This window comes from Amblyraja radiata, chromosome 23 (genome assembly GCF_010909765.2).
Source record: "Amblyraja radiata isolate CabotCenter1 chromosome 23, sAmbRad1.1.pri, whole genome shotgun sequence".
Lineage (NCBI taxonomy): Eukaryota > Metazoa > Chordata > Chondrichthyes > Rajiformes > Rajidae > Amblyraja > Amblyraja radiata.
Genome location: NC_045978.1, coordinates 5,982,011 through 5,999,841, shown reverse-complemented (window position 1 = coordinate 5,999,841; position 17,831 = coordinate 5,982,011). Strand labels below are relative to the sequence as shown.

At 44.5% G+C, this 17,831-nt stretch overlaps 1 protein-coding gene across 1 annotated transcript in view; it reads right to left on the bottom strand.

Annotated features, from left to right (window-relative positions):
- prex1 (phosphatidylinositol-3,4,5-trisphosphate dependent Rac exchange factor 1) overlaps nucleotides 1-17,831 on the bottom strand; it is a 178,170-nt gene that overhangs the window by 46,884 nt on the left and 113,455 nt on the right. The window contains exons 17-21 of the mRNA XM_033041457.1: nucleotides 16,332-16,424; nucleotides 11,818-11,966; nucleotides 9,151-9,233; nucleotides 3,416-3,552; nucleotides 1,413-1,599 (exon numbers count right to left, since the gene is read on the bottom strand). Of these exons, the coding sequence (XP_032897348.1) occupies nucleotides 1,413-1,599; nucleotides 3,416-3,552; nucleotides 9,151-9,233; nucleotides 11,818-11,966; nucleotides 16,332-16,424 (649 nt within the window). The remainder of the gene's footprint in view (nucleotides 1-1,412; nucleotides 1,600-3,415; nucleotides 3,553-9,150; nucleotides 9,234-11,817; nucleotides 11,967-16,331; nucleotides 16,425-17,831) is intronic.

Here is a 17,831-nt window from a genome sequence, read left to right as displayed (position 1 = left end):
GCGGGACGGGCAGCATCTCTGGAGAGAAGGAATGGGTGACGTTTCGGGTCGAGACCCTTCTTCAGACTGATGTGGAGGTTGTGGGGGTGGGGGGGGGGGGGAGGGAGAAGAAAGAAAGAGGCGGAGACAGTGGGCTGTGGGAGAGCTGGGAGGGAGGGAGAAAACAAGGACTACCTGAAATTGGAGGTCAATGTTCATACCGCTGGGGTGTAAATTGCCCAAGCGAAATATGAGGTGCTGCTCCTCCAATTTGCGATGGGACCCACTGGCCATGGAGGAAGCCCAGGACAGAAAGGTCAGATTCGGAATGGGAGGGGTGGGTCACCGGGAGATCAGTTGGGTTTGAAGTTCTTCGATTTGCCGGCTTATCACATACTAAATAAGTTATGACCAAATTCCTTTAATTCCAAGTGCCATTGTTAGAGCGAAGATAGACACAAAATGCTGGAGTAACTCAGCGGGACAGGCAGGTTGAGAGAGCAGGAGGAATCACAGAGGGAGGAGCAACGAGAGAGGGTGTTGTCGAATTCTCTACATTGTCTGAGCTACTGAATTGAAAGTCGATGCTGGCTAATGTGGTATTTTTATTTTGCCTCCTTTGCACAAAGCAAACTTTCAGAAGTTTGAGAGCTACCTGCAAGTCATGTCATATAGAGTGAGGTACATCGATCAAGCCTTAGTTTGGTTTAGAGATACAGCGTCGGCCACGGAGTCCATGCTGACCAACAATCACCCTGTACGCAAGTCACATCCTACACACACTGGGGACAATTTACAGAAGCCAATTAACCAACAAACCTGTGTGTGTGTTTGGGGTTTGGGAGGAAACTGGAGGAAACCCACGTGGCCACAGGGAGAACATGCAACATAATTGGAACATAATGAAACATAAATTGGCATTTCAACATCAATTTCAGTCAGACTCCGACTAATAGATAAATATGACCAATTCTTAAGGAGTTGGTCTCCTTTCATCGACTTTTTGGAATCATGTGATGCAGCGGTACCATAAGGATTGCTGATTTCAGTTCATGACGTGGATAGATCTACATCTCCGAATATAGATTTGAAAAATTCTCTTTTAAGGGGCCTTCTCTTCTATTTCTACTTTCCACCTTTTCTTTTTTCTTTTCTTTTTTTATTTTTATTTTTTATATCCACACTTCACATTTTTCTACTCTCTACCATCTATTTTTCCAACTCTTTCCCCTTTCTATTGGTTTCTTTTTCTTGTCTTGCTTACTTCCTTCTCATAACATAAAACCAGAGGTTGGACATGGAATGGATTACGGTATGACATGGTTGGCACCTAAAATTAGGTGCCACTGTATTGTTTTGTATTGTATTAACTTCTAATAAAATAAACAAAAAAGTTTAAGTCAGATGATATTTGGAAATTAACCACAGCATACCCGCTTCCTGCCTGATCTCACAGACGTGATCGAGTATTTTCGTTTGATTAGTTGAGGAATCTCGCAGATTATCGTGCAGTGACAAACCAGAAACACTGTCAAGGTAATTAGTTTCGGCCTCTGTCTCTGCTGTCCCTTCATCAACGTCATCCACTGTCCTGTACACCCACAGTCCAGCTCCTCTTCTCTGGAAAAATGGAAGAGAAAGAGAGAGAGTGAGAATGCATTAGGATTCTTCACCACTATCATCTGAGCTATTTTTATTTTTTTAATACTGAGCCAACAAAAGTAAATTTAATACAAAAACAGTTGCATTTTGTATCGGATGTGTCTGAAGAAGGGTTTCGGCCCGAAACGTCGCCTATTTCCTTCGCTCCATAGATGCTGCCTCACCCGCTGAGTTTCTCCAGTAATTTTGTGTACCTTTTGCATTTTATCTTTTTTCACCAGTGGATGAAACATGTGTTTGCTCCACTTCCAACTTCTCAAACTATTGAATGTTATTGGATTAGTTAATAGTTTCTTTCCCATTGAACTAGAGTTACAGGAGAAGGTGGTGGAATGGAAATATTCAAAAAATAATTAAATATTTACTCCAGATTCGTGTAAAAAGAAAACCAACACCAGTGACAATAATAATGTTCAAAAAGTGGGGGGAAATTGATATGAATGTAAACATAGCCATGAAGTGCTGGAATAACTCAGCGGGTCAGGCAGCATCCCTGGAGAGCATGGACAGACAGGTAACGTTTTAGGTCAAGATCTTCAGAATGGCGGTGTTTGAAGCCCCGACCTGAAACATTACCTATTCGTGTTCAGCAGAGATGCTGCCGGACCTGCTGAGTTACTCCAGCACTTTGTGACTTTTTTCCCCTCAAGTCAGCATCTGCAGTTCCTTGTAACGGGATATAAATGAAGTCTGCTCAGGGCAATCCCTTACCAGAAGCAATACTAAAGCAGGCATACCTGAATTCAATGTTAATGCCATAGGGACGCAAGGTCCCCAGACGGAATATGAGGGCTAATTTTGCTAGCCCTTGCTGACTCCTCCCCTTCCTTAACCCTCTAGCTGTCTCCTCCCACCCTCCCATCCGCCCGCCCTCGGGCTCCTCCTCCTCCTCCCCTTTTCCTTCTTCTTCCCCCCCCCCATCAGTCTGAAGAAGGGTTTCGGCCCGAAACGTCGCCTATTTCCTTCGCTCCATAGATGCTGCTGCACCCGCTGAGTTTCCCCAGCAATTTTGTGTACCTGCAATACTAAAGCATTTCACTTTAGACTTCAGAGATACAGCGTGGATACAGATCCTTTGGCCCACGCTGACCAGTGATCACCCCATACACTAGCGCTATGCTACACACCAGGGACAATTCACAATTTTACCAAAGCCAATTAACCTACAAACCTAAAATAGACACATTGGAGTTGGAGTAACTCAGCGGGTCAGGCAGCATCTCTGGAGAGAAGGAATGGGTGACGGTTCGGGACAAAACTTTTCATCAGACTGAGAGTCGGGGAGGGTTGGGAAGGTGCAGAACAAAACAGAGCCTGCATCTGGTTTTCTCCGGGTGCTCCGGTTTCCAAACCAACTCCAAGCACGTACAGGTTTGGAGGTTAATTGGCTTTGGTAAAATCGAAATTGTCCCTGGTGTGTGTAGGATTGCTGGTCGGCACGGACTCGATGGGCTGAAGGGCCTGTTTCTATGCTGCATCTTTAAACCAAACAGATCCTGTTGCAATTATAGACAACGTTAGACTGTGAATAATGTTTTAATTTACGAAAGATGGTACGCAATAACAAGACAAATTCTTTACCCACGTTGGCAGTGTCGCCGTGTTCACATGCTTGATCAAAGGTGTTTTATCATGAATGTTTTATTATTATTAATGTTTAGTGTTTTCTGAGTCATTCGTAACTGTCACTGTATGTCATGTTGTTACTTGCGGGCGGAGCACCAAGGCAAATTCCTTGTATGTGAATACTTGGCCAATAGACTTGCGTACTTACCTGCAAATGGTGTGGATTTCTTTTGCAACTTGTAAAGTGTTCCAGCACTGCAGTGTAGCTGTCTTTACTGACATTACCACCGTTTACTTTCAAGATACACTGCCCAGGGAGCAGGCCACCCGCAGCCGCCCCAGATCCTGAAAGATAATCAGAATCACACCGCGGTGAACCACTTGCAGTTAGAAAGCTTCCAATCAACACAACTCCGCACTGAACGGTGAAAGCATCTGATTCATTAGATAACGCAAATATCTTAGCAAGTGCCCAGGTTGTAGATGCAAGTATAGCGGCTCTGAACCGGCCCTGCTGAGTGCCCCCCACCCCCATGGACTGTCTCCCTCGGATGGTCACATCGCATAGTCACATCTGCACTTTAGTCTGTTTTACTGTTTTAATGTTCTTTTTACAAACCATGTTCTCGGGGTATCTAAATCTAAATTGTATTAGTTATTTAAGTTATTAGTTATTGACATCGGATGGAAGCTGCATACCAAATCTCGTTGCGCTTATGGGCAATGACAATAAAAGATATTATTATTATTATTAAGTAACGGCAGCTGTGGATTGACAAAAAAAAACACAAAGTGCAGGTAGAAGAGTTCTGAAGAAGGGTCTCGACCCAAAACATCGCCTATTTCTTCGCTCCATAGATGCTGCCTCACCCGCAAAGTTTCTCCAGCATTTTTGTCTACCTTCGATTTCTCCAGCATCTGCATTTCTTTCTTAAACACAAAGTGCTGGAGTAACTCAGCGGGTCAGGCAACATCTCTGGAGATACACAAAAAAGCTGGAGAAACTCAGCGGGTGCAGCAGCATCTAGGGAGCGAAGGAAAAAGGCAACGTTTCGGGCCGAAACCCTTCTTCAGACCCGAAACGTTGCCTTTTTCCTTCACTCCATAGATGCTGCTGCACCCGCTGAGTTTCACCAGCGTTTTTGTGTACCTTCGATTTTCCAGCATCTGCAGTTCCTTCTTAAACATCTCTGGAGAGTTGTGTTTCGGGTTAGGACTGATTGCGGGGGTGTGGGAAGAGTTATACCAAGCCCTTGCTTTCCCACTCTCTCCGTCCCTCCCCCATCCTAGTTGTCCAACTACTTTCACTGTCCTCCTGATTCATTTTACTGATTGTATGCCTCGTTGTCACCTTCCCCTTAGCTAGCAATGAGTCATTCAGTCTGAAGGAGGGTCCCAACCCAAAATCTCACCCATTCCTACCCAGAGATGCTGCCCAGAGATGCTGCCTAAGTTACTCCAGCATTTTGTGACTATCTACATTTTCCTTGACCACTGTCCTCTTTGATCTGTCCTTTTCACACCTTATCCCTCCATATCTCCCTCTCCCCTGACTCTCGGTCTGAGGGTCTCGACTCGAAACGTCACCCATTCCTTCTATCCAGAGATGCTGCCTGTCCCGCTGAGTTACTCCAGCATTTAGTGTCAATTCTCTGCTTCTTGGTTCCCCCACCCTGGGTAAACGACTTTGTGCATTTACTCTGTCTATTCCCCTCATGATTTTATACACCTCCAAAAGATCTCAACTTCCTGTTACTCTGAAGAAATGAAGTCCTACGCTGCCAAAATACAAAACATGGGAAAGCAGGATTTAGTTACTATGCAACAAATAGCTGGAATAAACTTCCTGAAGATTTAAGACTTGCCTCAACTTTGACCACTTTTAAAACAAGACTGAAAACTTTTATGTTTACTTTAGCTTTCAGCTAAATCTTAACTACATTGCACTTTTAACTTTTGCACTTTTTATAATGCATTTTTAATTTTGCTTTTCTTTTCTTTTAGTTCTTCTATTTTATTTCATTTTATTATTTCATTTTATTGTATGACATGTTTTTATGTGAAGCACTTTGAGTCTGCCTCGTGTATGAAATGTGCTATATAAATAAAGTTGCCTTGCCTTGCCTTGCCTTGCCCAACCTTTCCCTATAGCTCAGGCCCTCAAGTCTTGGTAACATCCTCGTAAATATTCTCTGCACTCTTTCCAACTAAACAACATCATTTTATAACACCAGAGAACAAAGCTATTTGGCAAGGGGAGGCAGAGACATCTACTTCAGACTCCTGTGAACCAGACTCAAATCGAGTGTCAGCAAACAAATTGCTCCAAGAATAGTAGTATTCTACATGTTGCTTCAATTATTTTTGAAATGAATGCTTTACATTTTGGCTGCAAGAGTCTTGAGACAAATGGTTTACATTCAATTGAACTTGGAATCCCAAAGTTCACAAATCGATTTAAATAGCTCTTGGCAATGTCCACATTTTTTAATTTTTTTTTTAAATCATCTTCCCATAGCTGCACTATCATTTTGTTTACTTCAGAGATAGAGCATGGAAATAGGCCCTTTGGCCCACCAACCATCACCCGTACACTCGTTTCATGTCATCCCAGTTTCGCAACCTGCACACTAGGGGCAATTTACCAATTAACCAACAAATCTGCACTTCTTTATAATGTGGGAGGAAACCAAAGATCTAGGAGACAACCCACGCGGTCACAGGGAGAACGGACAGACTCCGTACAGACAGCGCCTGGAGATGACGGGTGCCGGCAAGTCGCTGAAAAAAATTGCTTAAGTGGGACAGGCCCCTTAAATATTTCAAATATTAATTTCAGTCTGCATTTCATTCAATTACACATGTATCTGGTACAGACTACTCTGATCAAATCAAAAACCTTGCTGGAGATTTTCTGCAGCCTTCTCCCGCTTCATCTCCCTCATCTAGGAACTATAATCTCATACTGACAGCCATGTGGAACTACATTGAGGCAAACCGTTTAAATAACGTGTTTTGGCAATCAGAATATATTCATCTCCAAGTGAATAACAGTCAAAGCATCCAAGATGGTCAACAATGTGAAGACCAACTTATTTTTGTTGGATTTAGAGTTTAGTTTTCAGTTTACAGCATGGAAACAGGCTCTTCGGCCCATCGGGTCCACGCCGGCCATTGATCACCCGTTCACACTAGTTATCCCACTACACACTCAGGGCAATTTACAGAGGCCAATTAGCTTACAAATCCCCATTCCTTGGCATGTGGGAGGAAGCCGGAGCACGGTGGCGCAGCGACAGAGTTGCTGAACCAAAATCGGCAGAGACCCAGGTTCAATCCTGACTACGGGAGCCGTCTGTCCACACTCCAAAGACATACAGGTTTGTAGGTTAACTGGCTCCAGTAAAATTGTAAATTGTCCCTAGTTTGTAGGATAGTGTTAGTGAACGGGGGTCGCTGGTCGGCACGGACTAGGTGGGCCAAAGGGGCTGTTTCCGCGCTGTATCTCGAAACTAAACACCTGGAGGAAGCCCAGGTGGTCACAGGAAGAATATGCAAACTCCACACAGACAGCACCCGAGGTCAGAATCGAACCAGGGACTCTGCCGCTGTGAAGCAACGCCTCTACAGCTGCGCCACCCAAAAACAAAATCAGAAAATGAATTTGGAAACTGCATGAATAAATTTAAATGTTGGCTCTTGCCGGCTGAACATTGTTCTTCCTACAATTTGTCCTTGTCCGAGTCATAGAGTCATAAAACGTGGAAAGTGCTTTCCGGCCAACACAGACGTCACCCACATGTCAAACACCAGTCCCACTTGCCTGCATTTGGCCCACATCCCTCGAAACATGTCCTATCCATGTACCTAAGAAGAAACACAAAATGCTGGAATAACTCAGCGGGACAGGCAGCATCTCCGGAGAGAAGGAATGGGTGACGTTTCGGGTCGAGACCCTTCTTCAGACAATGGTCTCGATCAGAAACGTCACCCACTTCATTCTCTCCAGAGATGCTGCCTGTCCTGCTGAGTTACTCCAGCTTTTTGTGTCTTTCGTTAAACCAGCATCTGCAGTTCCTTGTTACACTATGCATGTACCTAATTGCTTATTAAACATTGCGATAGTCCTTGCCTCAACTGCCTCATCTGGTAACACATTCCATACACCTACCACCCTTTGAAAGAAAAAGTTAACACTCAGATTCCTATTAAGTCATTCCCCCCTCACCTTAAACCTATGCCCTCTGGTTCTCGATTCCCCCACTCTGGGCAAGAGACTCTGTGCATCCTCTCAAATGAAAATGTATCTAAATAAGGTTGTGAGCTGTTGAACCGTGCAAACAGTACAAAATGGGGAGTCTAACTCACTACTAGAGAAAAACAAAACTTGCATCAATAATTTATTCAAACTAAAACATTTGCAGCATTTCCCCCCCAAATGCCCACTAATGTCACTGCTACAAGGGAGCAGTCTTTCATTTTCCCAGTCATAAAATCCTACTCACCTGTTTTCAATTATGCCTTTGTTCTGTCAGTTCAAACCGTTCTCCCCCCCTAGATTACAGGTCACTATGCAAGCACTTGAAAGCTAAGGTTATTGCAACTGCAGAGCGGCAAGCACAGCAGGTTGAGATCTTTATTGCAGCTCTCTGAACGAAGGATTATTGTGGAGACCCTGGGAAGCTGGTATGACATGTGGATAGCACAAAAGCAGGATAGGAAGATGATGCATCAGCACTGGAATTACCCAAGAGAGTTGTGGGGACTGTCACTAAAGGGCCCGACGGTGCAGGCTCGAAGGGCCGAATGGCCTACTCCTGCACCTAATTTCTATGTTTCTATGTCCCACTTACGCGACCTTGGCTCGCAAATTAGGCGGCCTCGTGGTCGCTTGAGGCGTACGGGCACCATATGGCCACGCGGGGCCGGTCCCACTTAGAAGCGGGGAGTTGTGCGGGGCTGGTCCCGACATCGCGCGGGGCTCCGAAATTCTAGCAGTGGCTGATATTTTCGCACGCCAACGGCCTGTCGGCACGCAGGCGCATTGCGGTCGTACGCAGCGTCTTGACGTCGTACGCAGCTGATTGGTAAGCATGACGCAAATTACGTCACGCGCGTACTTAGCGCGAACTCCGCTTCCGTTTGGTAGCGCCAAACGCACGCAATCGCATGCAAGAGGAACAGGCCCTTTAATATGTTTAAGAAAGACAGTTCATATTGAGGCAATCGAGGTTCATGCCGTCAGTGCAGCAATATTGAGTTGGACTAAAGTATCAGCCACCATCTTAGTGAATGGTGAACCCACTTCCCAAAGACAATAGACAATAGGTGCAGGAGTGGGCCATTCGGCTCTTCGAGGTAGCACCGTCATTCACTGTGATCATGGCTGATCATCCACAATCAGTAACCCCCCCCCCCGTTCCTGCCTTCGCCCCTTGACTCCGCTATCTTTAAGAGCTCTATCTAACTCTATCTTGAAAGCATCGAACCCGGGTGTCTGGCACCGCTGCGTCACTGTGCCACCCAGTCTTTTCAAGCAGGTGTCGGCACCATCACTACGTATGCACCGGCAGTCATGGGCCAGTCCCACTTACGCAACTTTTTCGGCAACTGCCGGCACCCGTCATTGGTCGTTGCAGGTCGCTGAAAAATGTCAACGTGTTGAAAATCCAGCGGCGACCAGAAAGACGTTACGACTCTTTGGGCGACTGAGGAGACGAGTCACGCCCTGTATGGTCGTGAGTAGTCGCCCAAAGAGTCGTACCTTGTTCTGGTCGCTGCTGGATTTTCAACATGTTGAACATTTTCGGCGGATCTGCAATGACCTATGACAGGTGCCGGCAGTCGCCGAAAAAGTTGCGTAAGTGGGGCTGGCCAATGAGGATAATGTGCGTATCATGCAGTCTGCTGGGAAGCAATATCTTTGTGGCAGCAATATCTTACCTTTCAGAACAGCATGGACAAATGGCGGAGCAGCTCCACGAATCTGGAAACACAGTCCTTCTGCATCGGGAATTTTGATGATCCTAGATTAACAACACAAGCATTGGATAGCAATCAGTGAGCCAATTTCAAACAGATATTTTGTTAATGAAATTTTTAAAGAGTTATCAAGTCTCACAGCGTGGAAACAAGCCCTCTGGTCCAACTTGCCCACACCATGTCCCATCTGCACTGATCCCACCTACCCATATCCCTCTGAACCTGTCCGATCCATGTACCCGTCTAAATGGTTCTTAAAACGTTGTGATAGTAACTGCCTCAACTACCTTTTGCACATTTCCAGGCAAGTTCTTACTCAGTGTACATACAAAGTACCTCTTCCAAGGCTTCCCTGCAATGAACTATTGCCATGAGAATTGAAACAGGAAGAAAAGTTATGAGCCATTAACAGCAGCTTATTAAAAAGTAATTGAAAGCTTTTGATGCCACATGCTGTTCCAGGCCACATGGTTTCAATATTTAAGACCCTCTCCAAACTTTAGACTTTAGAAATAGGCTCTCCAGCCCATCGAGTCCATGCCGACCAGCAATCCCCCTGTGCACTAGTACTATCCTACACACTAAGGAATATTTACAATTTACAGAAGACCATTAACCTACAAAGCTGCACGTCTTTGGAGTGTGGGAGGAAACCGGAGCACCCGGAAAAAATCCACGCGGTCTTGGGGAGAAAGTACAAACTCCGTACAGACAGCACCCGGAGTCAGGAACGAACCCGGGTCTCTGGTGCTGTGGGGCAGCAACTCTGCCCCTGTGCCATCCAAAGGTGCATTGTAAATGTAGGATTGAGTGGTGTGTACAAATACGCTGACTGCAACAATTTACATGGTGGAACTGCAGGAAGAAATCAGAAGAACTAAAATATCGAAGTTAGGGCCGACATTTAAAATGGCCCAGAAAATGGTTTCCCTCCCAGCCGTCATCAAGCAACTGAACCATTCTATCAGAAGATCGTCACAAAAAATCTGGAGTAACTCAGCGGCACAGGCAGCATCGCTGGAGAGAAGGAATGGGTTGAGACCCTTCTTCAGACCCAAAACGTCACCCATTCCTTCTCTCCAGAGAAGCTGCCTAACCCGCTGAGTCACTCCAGTTTTTTGCGTCTATCTTCAGTTTAAAGCAACCAGCATCTGCAGATCCTTCCTATATACTGAACCATTCTATCAACAACTAGAGAGTGATCCCAAGCTATTATCTACCTCATTGGAGACCAGTGCTGGACTAACTCAGCGGGTCATGCAGCATCTCTGGAACAGGTAACGTTTCGGGTCGGGACTCCGCTCGAAGGCCCCTCACCCGAAATGTTGCCGATCCACGTCCTCCACAGATGCTGCCTGACCCGTGGAGTTCCTCCAGCACTTCATGCTTTTCGCTCACGTTTCCAGCATCTGCAATTCCCTGTGTCTATATGTAACATGGCCCACCACTTCAAAAGAAAAAGAGCAGCAAAGCAAATTGCAAAAAGACAAATGTTCTTTCAAAATTCCTTGTTGCATCATTAATGTATGCCAGAGAAAAATAATATCTGCTGGCATTCTTGAAAGTAAATTTACACACAAGTTAAAAACAAGCCAGGAATAATTTATCACCAATCAACGATGTTTCCTTTTGGCCAAAGTGATTAAAAACAAAAACGAAAATTGGGAACATTTTCAAAAGGTTCCAGCTTGCTGCATTTAAACCCAGATTATTTGAAGCAGAATAGACAAATGATCTCAACTTCAGCAATATTTGCCAAGACTATTTAGCGTAGAACTTTCATACAGTTACCATAGAAAATCCATTTTAAAAAAAGGGGGCTGTCCCACTTGGGCGACCTAATTGGCGAGTTTAGAAGAGTGAAAAAATGACATGTTGAAGACCTCCTTCGACTATGTTGAAGACCAGCTTCGACCAGCTTCGACTAACTTCGGGAAAATTGGACACCGTATGGTGGAGAGTGAAGGCGACCTCCTTCGATCTCCTTCAACCTCCCTTCGACTATGTTGAAGACTATCTACGACTACCTTCGACTACCCTCGATTACCTTACGACTAACATGCCGACCTACTACGACCTACTTCGACTAAATCTATGAGTAAAAAAAGTGTCCATTTTTTCCGTGGTGACCTTTTTTTACTCACGGGCATTTTTTAACATATTGAAAAAACCGCCGCGACCTAGCTGAGGCCTTGAGCACGCGGAGACCACTCTCGAGCTTGAAGGAGAGTTACGAAGACCTCCTATGACCTCGTGTTGACCATGCTGCGAGTATGAGTCGAGGGCAAACTCGCCAGAACTCGTGGATCAGGTCGCCCAAGTGGGACAGAATGATTTTGGGTTACGGGCTGCATTCGGCCTGGGTGCCGTAGGTTGCGGACCTCAGCTCTACAATCTAACTGACTGACAATAGCGAATGTTTCAATAAGCAAAACGGAGACCCTGATGCATACAAATTCATGATTGAGGAAACCACCGGCTACAACGGGATTATTTGATGCCAAACTTACCACATCCATATTTTGCAAAACGATTGTGCAATTAACATTGACGTCCCTTCTGTGAAAGAGGAAAGTGAGTAACACCACAGTTTAAACAGATTTTAGTCAATGACATGAGATGACTCACTCTTTGGGCTTGGAAGCGACCAGCACGCGCAGTGGTCTCCGGCTACAGTACAGCTGATTGAGAAACGCATCCACTTCCAGCAGGGGCCGAAGGAACACCAAGTCCTCATTGATCGAGTAAATCTTCCTTCCAACCTGAAGACCCGCCACCTGCAGCACAAAGCAAAGAGCCAAGTGTTGGACAACAATGCAGGACGGACATTTTGAAGATGATCAAAAAATAATCAACAAACAACCAACCTACAAGTTAACTTTTGCACACAATTACACTAACATCATGTGCGTGAAGGAACTGCAGGTGCTGGTTTAAACCAAAGATGGACACAAATGCTGGAGTGACTCAGTGGGACAGGCAGTAACTCCGGAGAGAAGCAATGGCCACTGATTGGGGATGATCAGCCATGATCACATTGAATAGCAGTGCTGGCTCGAAGGGCCGGATGGTCTACTCCTGCACCTATTGTCTATTGTCCCGCTGAGTTACTCCAGCATTTTGTGTCTATCCTTCCTCTAACATCATCATTTACCCAATGTATAGAACTCTAGTACAAAACAAGATTGTATTTGATACTATTTTCATTGTAACGAGTTTGTAATGAATCATTAAAAAAAGATTTTGTTAATTATAAAATACTGGGGTGACTCAGCGGGACGGGCAGCATCTATGGAGGACACAAATGGGTGATGTTTTGGGTCGGGATCCTTCTTCAGACTGATTGCAGGAGGAGGGAGAACGCTTGCGTAGGAGGTGGATACAAAGCCTTGTGAGTGATAGGTGGATACAGGTGAGGAGGTTGACTGCCGGGCATTGATAGGTGAACACAAAGTGCTGGAGTAACTCAATGGGTCAGGCAGCATCTTTGGAGAGCATGGATAGGTGGCGGGATCCGTCACTTCTCATCTTTCTTTACCTTTTATTTCCTTTTCACCTCTGCCCTTTGTCACTTGTTCTACCCAGCTGTCAATCAAACCCACACTCACCTGTATCCACCCATCACTTTGCCACGTTTAGCCCCGCACCCTACCTCTCTCCCCTCATCTAAAATCAGTATGAAGAAGGGTCCTGACCCGAAAAGTCATTTATCCGTGTTTGCCAGACATGCTGAATTACTCCAGCACTTTGTGTCTTTTCACGTAAAGCAGCTTTTGCGGTTACTTGTTTCCTTCCTACACAGATGAGTGTGGTTTTGATTCGAGTCAAGAGATTGTGTTGGTGAGTTCCACCCGATGAGGGAAAAACCGAATAGGTTGAAACCAAATAATGAATTATCTGGCTTTAACCACATTCAGTGGAAGCCACATTGTACAGTAAACAGGTTCACGTCTAAATCAAAGCAAGCCCTTCGATTGATTGATGAATATAACACTGATATAAAAGATTTCTCGAGCAAACACGGCTTAATTAAATTTGTCCAAGCTTCCCACCCCTCTTGTTCTCAAATGACCAATATCATGGTTCACATCAAAGTTTTACACAAGATTGGTGCACAACAATGTAACGAGGTGCTGTGACCAGCATTTAGAAAGATTCGAGCGTTTATTACCAGATTGCAAAACTGTATTTAGTATTCAAGTCCCTCGTCCGCTCTGTTCACCACTGCTACCAGTGAAACTAGGAAAACAATCTGACACAAACACTCATTCTCAAAGATTTTTACCAAACATCAAGGGGGAAAAAAGGTAGATTTTTCAGAAAGAGTTTCGCGTACAGTTTTAGGATTTGTTAATTTAGGATAGTATTTTTCTTCACAATAAGAGAAGTTTAATGTGTGTGAGAAGGGACTGCAGACGCTGGTTTAAACCGAAGATAGACACAAAAACCTGGAGTAACTCAGCGGGACAGGCAGCATCTCTGGGGAGAAGGAATGGATGACATTTCGGGTCAAGACCCTTCTTCAGACCCATTTCCTTATCTCCAGAGATGCAGCCTGACCCGCTGAGTTACTCCAGCTTTTTGTGTCTATCTTTGGCAAGTTTAAGTGATTGGATATCAATACAAAGTATATAGTTGATCAAATAATCAGTGTTCGGTAAAGTATTAGTAAACTTGGTAGCTAAAATAGAGACTTGCAAGAGAGGTTTTAAAAGAGCCATGCAGACAAAATGAGGTTATGGGGTGGGGAGCATAAAAATAAAGTTATTTGCTGTTGTGTTGAAATATAGCTATTAAATGCTGTTTTATTCCATCTAGTCCCACAAAATGGCATCATAGAAGTATCATGAGCACCTTCTTCACAAAGGGGAAAAAAATATCACAAATTTGCAAAGATCTAACTTTTGAAATGCACTTTGAATTTAAATACATTTTACATTGTCGAGTGCAAATCTTTTAAATTAATACTCGCGGAAGAGACGTAGCTGATGCATCCAAATAATAAATGCAGCACCTTGCCGGATGTGTGCACTTTAAGTTAAAAGGAAAAGTCTTAAATCACTGATCCTTCTGGGTGACATGAGAGGGTGCATGCACAGTCTTCCGCCCCTGTACGTCATGATTAAACTACTTGATGTGTGGCTGCCTGCATTACTGTGCCAGCATTGTGCAATTGCACCGTTCAAAAGAAAAGCAGAAGAATGAAAATGCCGGACCCTGGCATTTCTACATTTCTAAAAGAATTTGCAAGGTTCAACCATAAATTCTGGAGTAGATTTGAGCTACAGATTTGACGCAGTATTCTCATTCCAAGAGGTTACTTAATTGCTGAAATTGTAAAGACTACTGCATTTGTCATGGAATGTCTAATGGTACAGCAGGGAAATTTATATAAAGGTTGCATATGTAGCATATGCATAAGAAGCTACATATGCAACCTTTATATAAAAAGTCATAACTCTGAATTTATTTCGATCCAATTTAAGATACCATCTACCAGATATGTACAGCAATTCATTCTTCCCCCGCACAATTAAAGCATGGAATAGTCTTCACCCTACCATAGTTACCCAACCATAGAAACATAGAAAATAGTGCAGGAGGAGGCCATTCGGCCCTTCTAGCCAGCACCGCTATTCATTGTGATCATGGCTGATCGTCCCCAATCAATAACCCGTGCCTGCCTTCTCCCCATATCCCTTGATTCCACGAGCCCCTAGAGCTCTATCTAACTCTCTCTTAAATCCATCCAGTGATTTGGCCTCCACTGCCCTCTGTGGCAGGGAATTCCACAAATTCACAACTCTCTGGGTGAAAACGTTTTTTCTCACCACAGTCTTAAATGGCCTCCCCTTTATTCTAAGACTGTGGCCCCCTGGTTCTGGACTCACCCAACATTGGGAACATTTTTCCTGCATCTAGCTTATCCAGTCATTTTATAATTTTATATGTTTCTATAAGATTCCCCCTCATCCTTCTAAACTCCGGTGAATACAAGCCTAGTCTTTTCAATCTTTCCTCATATGAGAGTCCTGCCATCCCAGGGATCAATCTCGTGAACCTACGCTGCACTGCCTCAATCACAAGGATGTCCTTCCTCAAATTAGGAGACCAAAACTGTACGCAATACTCCAGACGCAACTAAATTTAAGGTAGCACTTTTCTCCCAAGAACCCTTTTTTGCTTAAGTCCACCCTCCACCAACTCCAGTTTAAATTCCATTTGGAATATTTTTGGAGGAGCAGGAAACCAAGAACCAAGATTTCACAGTCCCATGGTATAACTGCCCCAACAATTTATATACACATTCTTGGTTTGTCTGAGCAAGGGTCCCAGCCCGAACTACACCTAGTCCTTTTCTCCAGAGATGCTGCCTGACCCGTTGACTTACTCCAGCTTCTTGTGTCTTTTCAATGTTGTTATCGTACCTGCCTCAACTACTTTATCTGGCAGCTCCCTCCAGACACTTACCACCCTTTACGTTAAAAATGTCCCTTGTGTTCCCATTAAATCTTCCCTTGCAGTCCCTTCCCCCTTAAACTTACGCCTTCTAGTTCTTGCTTCCCCTCCTCTGGGTAAAAGACTCTGTGCACTTACCCCATCTACTCCTCTCATGATCTTATCCGTGAGGAAGCAGAAGGACTTACGACAAACATCCAAATTATTTTTTGCATGCTGGTCAAATATTTCATTAACTTTCCTCTTGAACAGAAGGCCTACCATCCCTACCATCGAGGGGATCTATCGCAGTCGCTGCCTCAAAAAGGCTGGCAGCATCATCAAGGACCCACACCATCATGGCCACACACTCATCTCCCCGCTACCTTCAGGTAGAAGGTACAGGAGCCTGAAGGCTGCAACGTCCAGGTTCAGGAATAGCTACTTCCCCACAGCCATTAAACTCAACTCATACAAAACTCTGAACATTAATAGCCCATTATCTGTTTATTTCCACTTTATCTAGTTATTTATTCATGTGTGTATATATATTTATATAATGGTATATGGACACACTGATCTGTTCTGTATTCATGTCCACTACATTCTGTTGTGCTGAAGCAAAGCAAGAATTTCATTCTCCTATCTGGGACACATGACAATAAACTCTCTTGAATCGTGAATCTTGAAGTTCGGTGACTTACCTCAGCAGAAGAGCCACTCTGCACGGATTTCACGACAACTGTCTTATTTTTCTCCTCGATTTCAAACCCATAGCTGTCTTCTTCAGGGAAAATCTGCGAAGAAAATAAAACAACCTATTATCCCACGTGAAAACAAAAACTAAAATTAAAACGATAGCTTTAAAAGCTTCAGGACTTAAATCACTGTTCACAGCTTGAGAATTCACTGTTCAATTAACAATATATTTAACTAGGAGGACACAAAGTGCAGCACCCCACAAACTAACTAGTAAGTTTCTGCATTTAAATTAGAACCATGTTAAATGTAAATGGGAATAAATAGAAACATAGATAGTAGGTGCAGGAGCCCTTCGAGCCAGCACCGCCATTCAATATGATCATGGCTGATCATCCACAATCAGTACCACGTTCCTGCTTTTTCTCCCATATCCCTCGATTCCGTTAGCCCCAAGAGCTAAATCTAACTCTCTCTTGAAAACATCCAGTGAATTGGCCTCCACTGCCTTCTGTGGCGGAGTATTCCACAGAACTCCCTGGGGGTGAAAAGGTTTTTCCTCATTACAGCATTGGTGCAACAGCCAAGAAGGCACACCAGCGCCTCTACTTTCCGAGGAGACTGAGGGAATTATGCACGTCCCCAGTAACTCTCAGCAACTCCTGCAGATGCACCATAGAACGCATACAGTCGGGTGGAATCACAGCTGGGTTGGGAACAGCTCTGCCCAAGACCGCAAGAGTTGTGGACGCAGCTCAGTCCGTCACACAGACCAGACTCCCCACCATAGACTCCATCCACATTTCACGATGCCGCAGAAAAGCAGCCAACATAATCAAAAACTCGTCCCATCTAGGTCATCCCTTCTTCCCACTCTCCAAAGACGCACAGGTGTGTAGGTTCATTGGCTTCTGCATATTGTTCCTATTGCGTTGGATAGAACTAGTGTTTGGGGTGATGACTGGTCGGCACAGACTCGTTGAGCCGAAGGGCCTGGTTCCACGCAGTATCTCTAAAGTCTAAAATCTAAACGAAAAATCACTGAATTGACAATCTCTCTTTCTTTAAAAAAAAACAGAATTCTTGCAAAATTTCACAGATCATACTCTTACCGAATAGGGTTACTACATTTTTGATGATGTACCAATCCAGAAAACCCACCCCGTACCTGTACACATCTATTAAACCCTCTCCTCTCACCTCTATCAGCCCAGCAGCCCCACCCCCTTCACCTGTATCCACCTATCACTCGCCAAGCTTTGCCCTTTCCCCCACCTCTCTTCCAGCTCTCTTCCCCCCTCCACCACAATCAGTCAGAGGAAGGGTCCCGATCTGAAACGTCATCTGTCCATGTTTTCCAGAGATGCTGACTGACCCGCGAAGTTACTCCAGCACTTTGCGTCATTTTTTGTTTGAACAGACAAGCGATGTTTCGGGCCAGGATAATAACACCCACCTAAAACCGCCTTCAGTTACTGACCACATGAAAAAGGGGGCATATACAG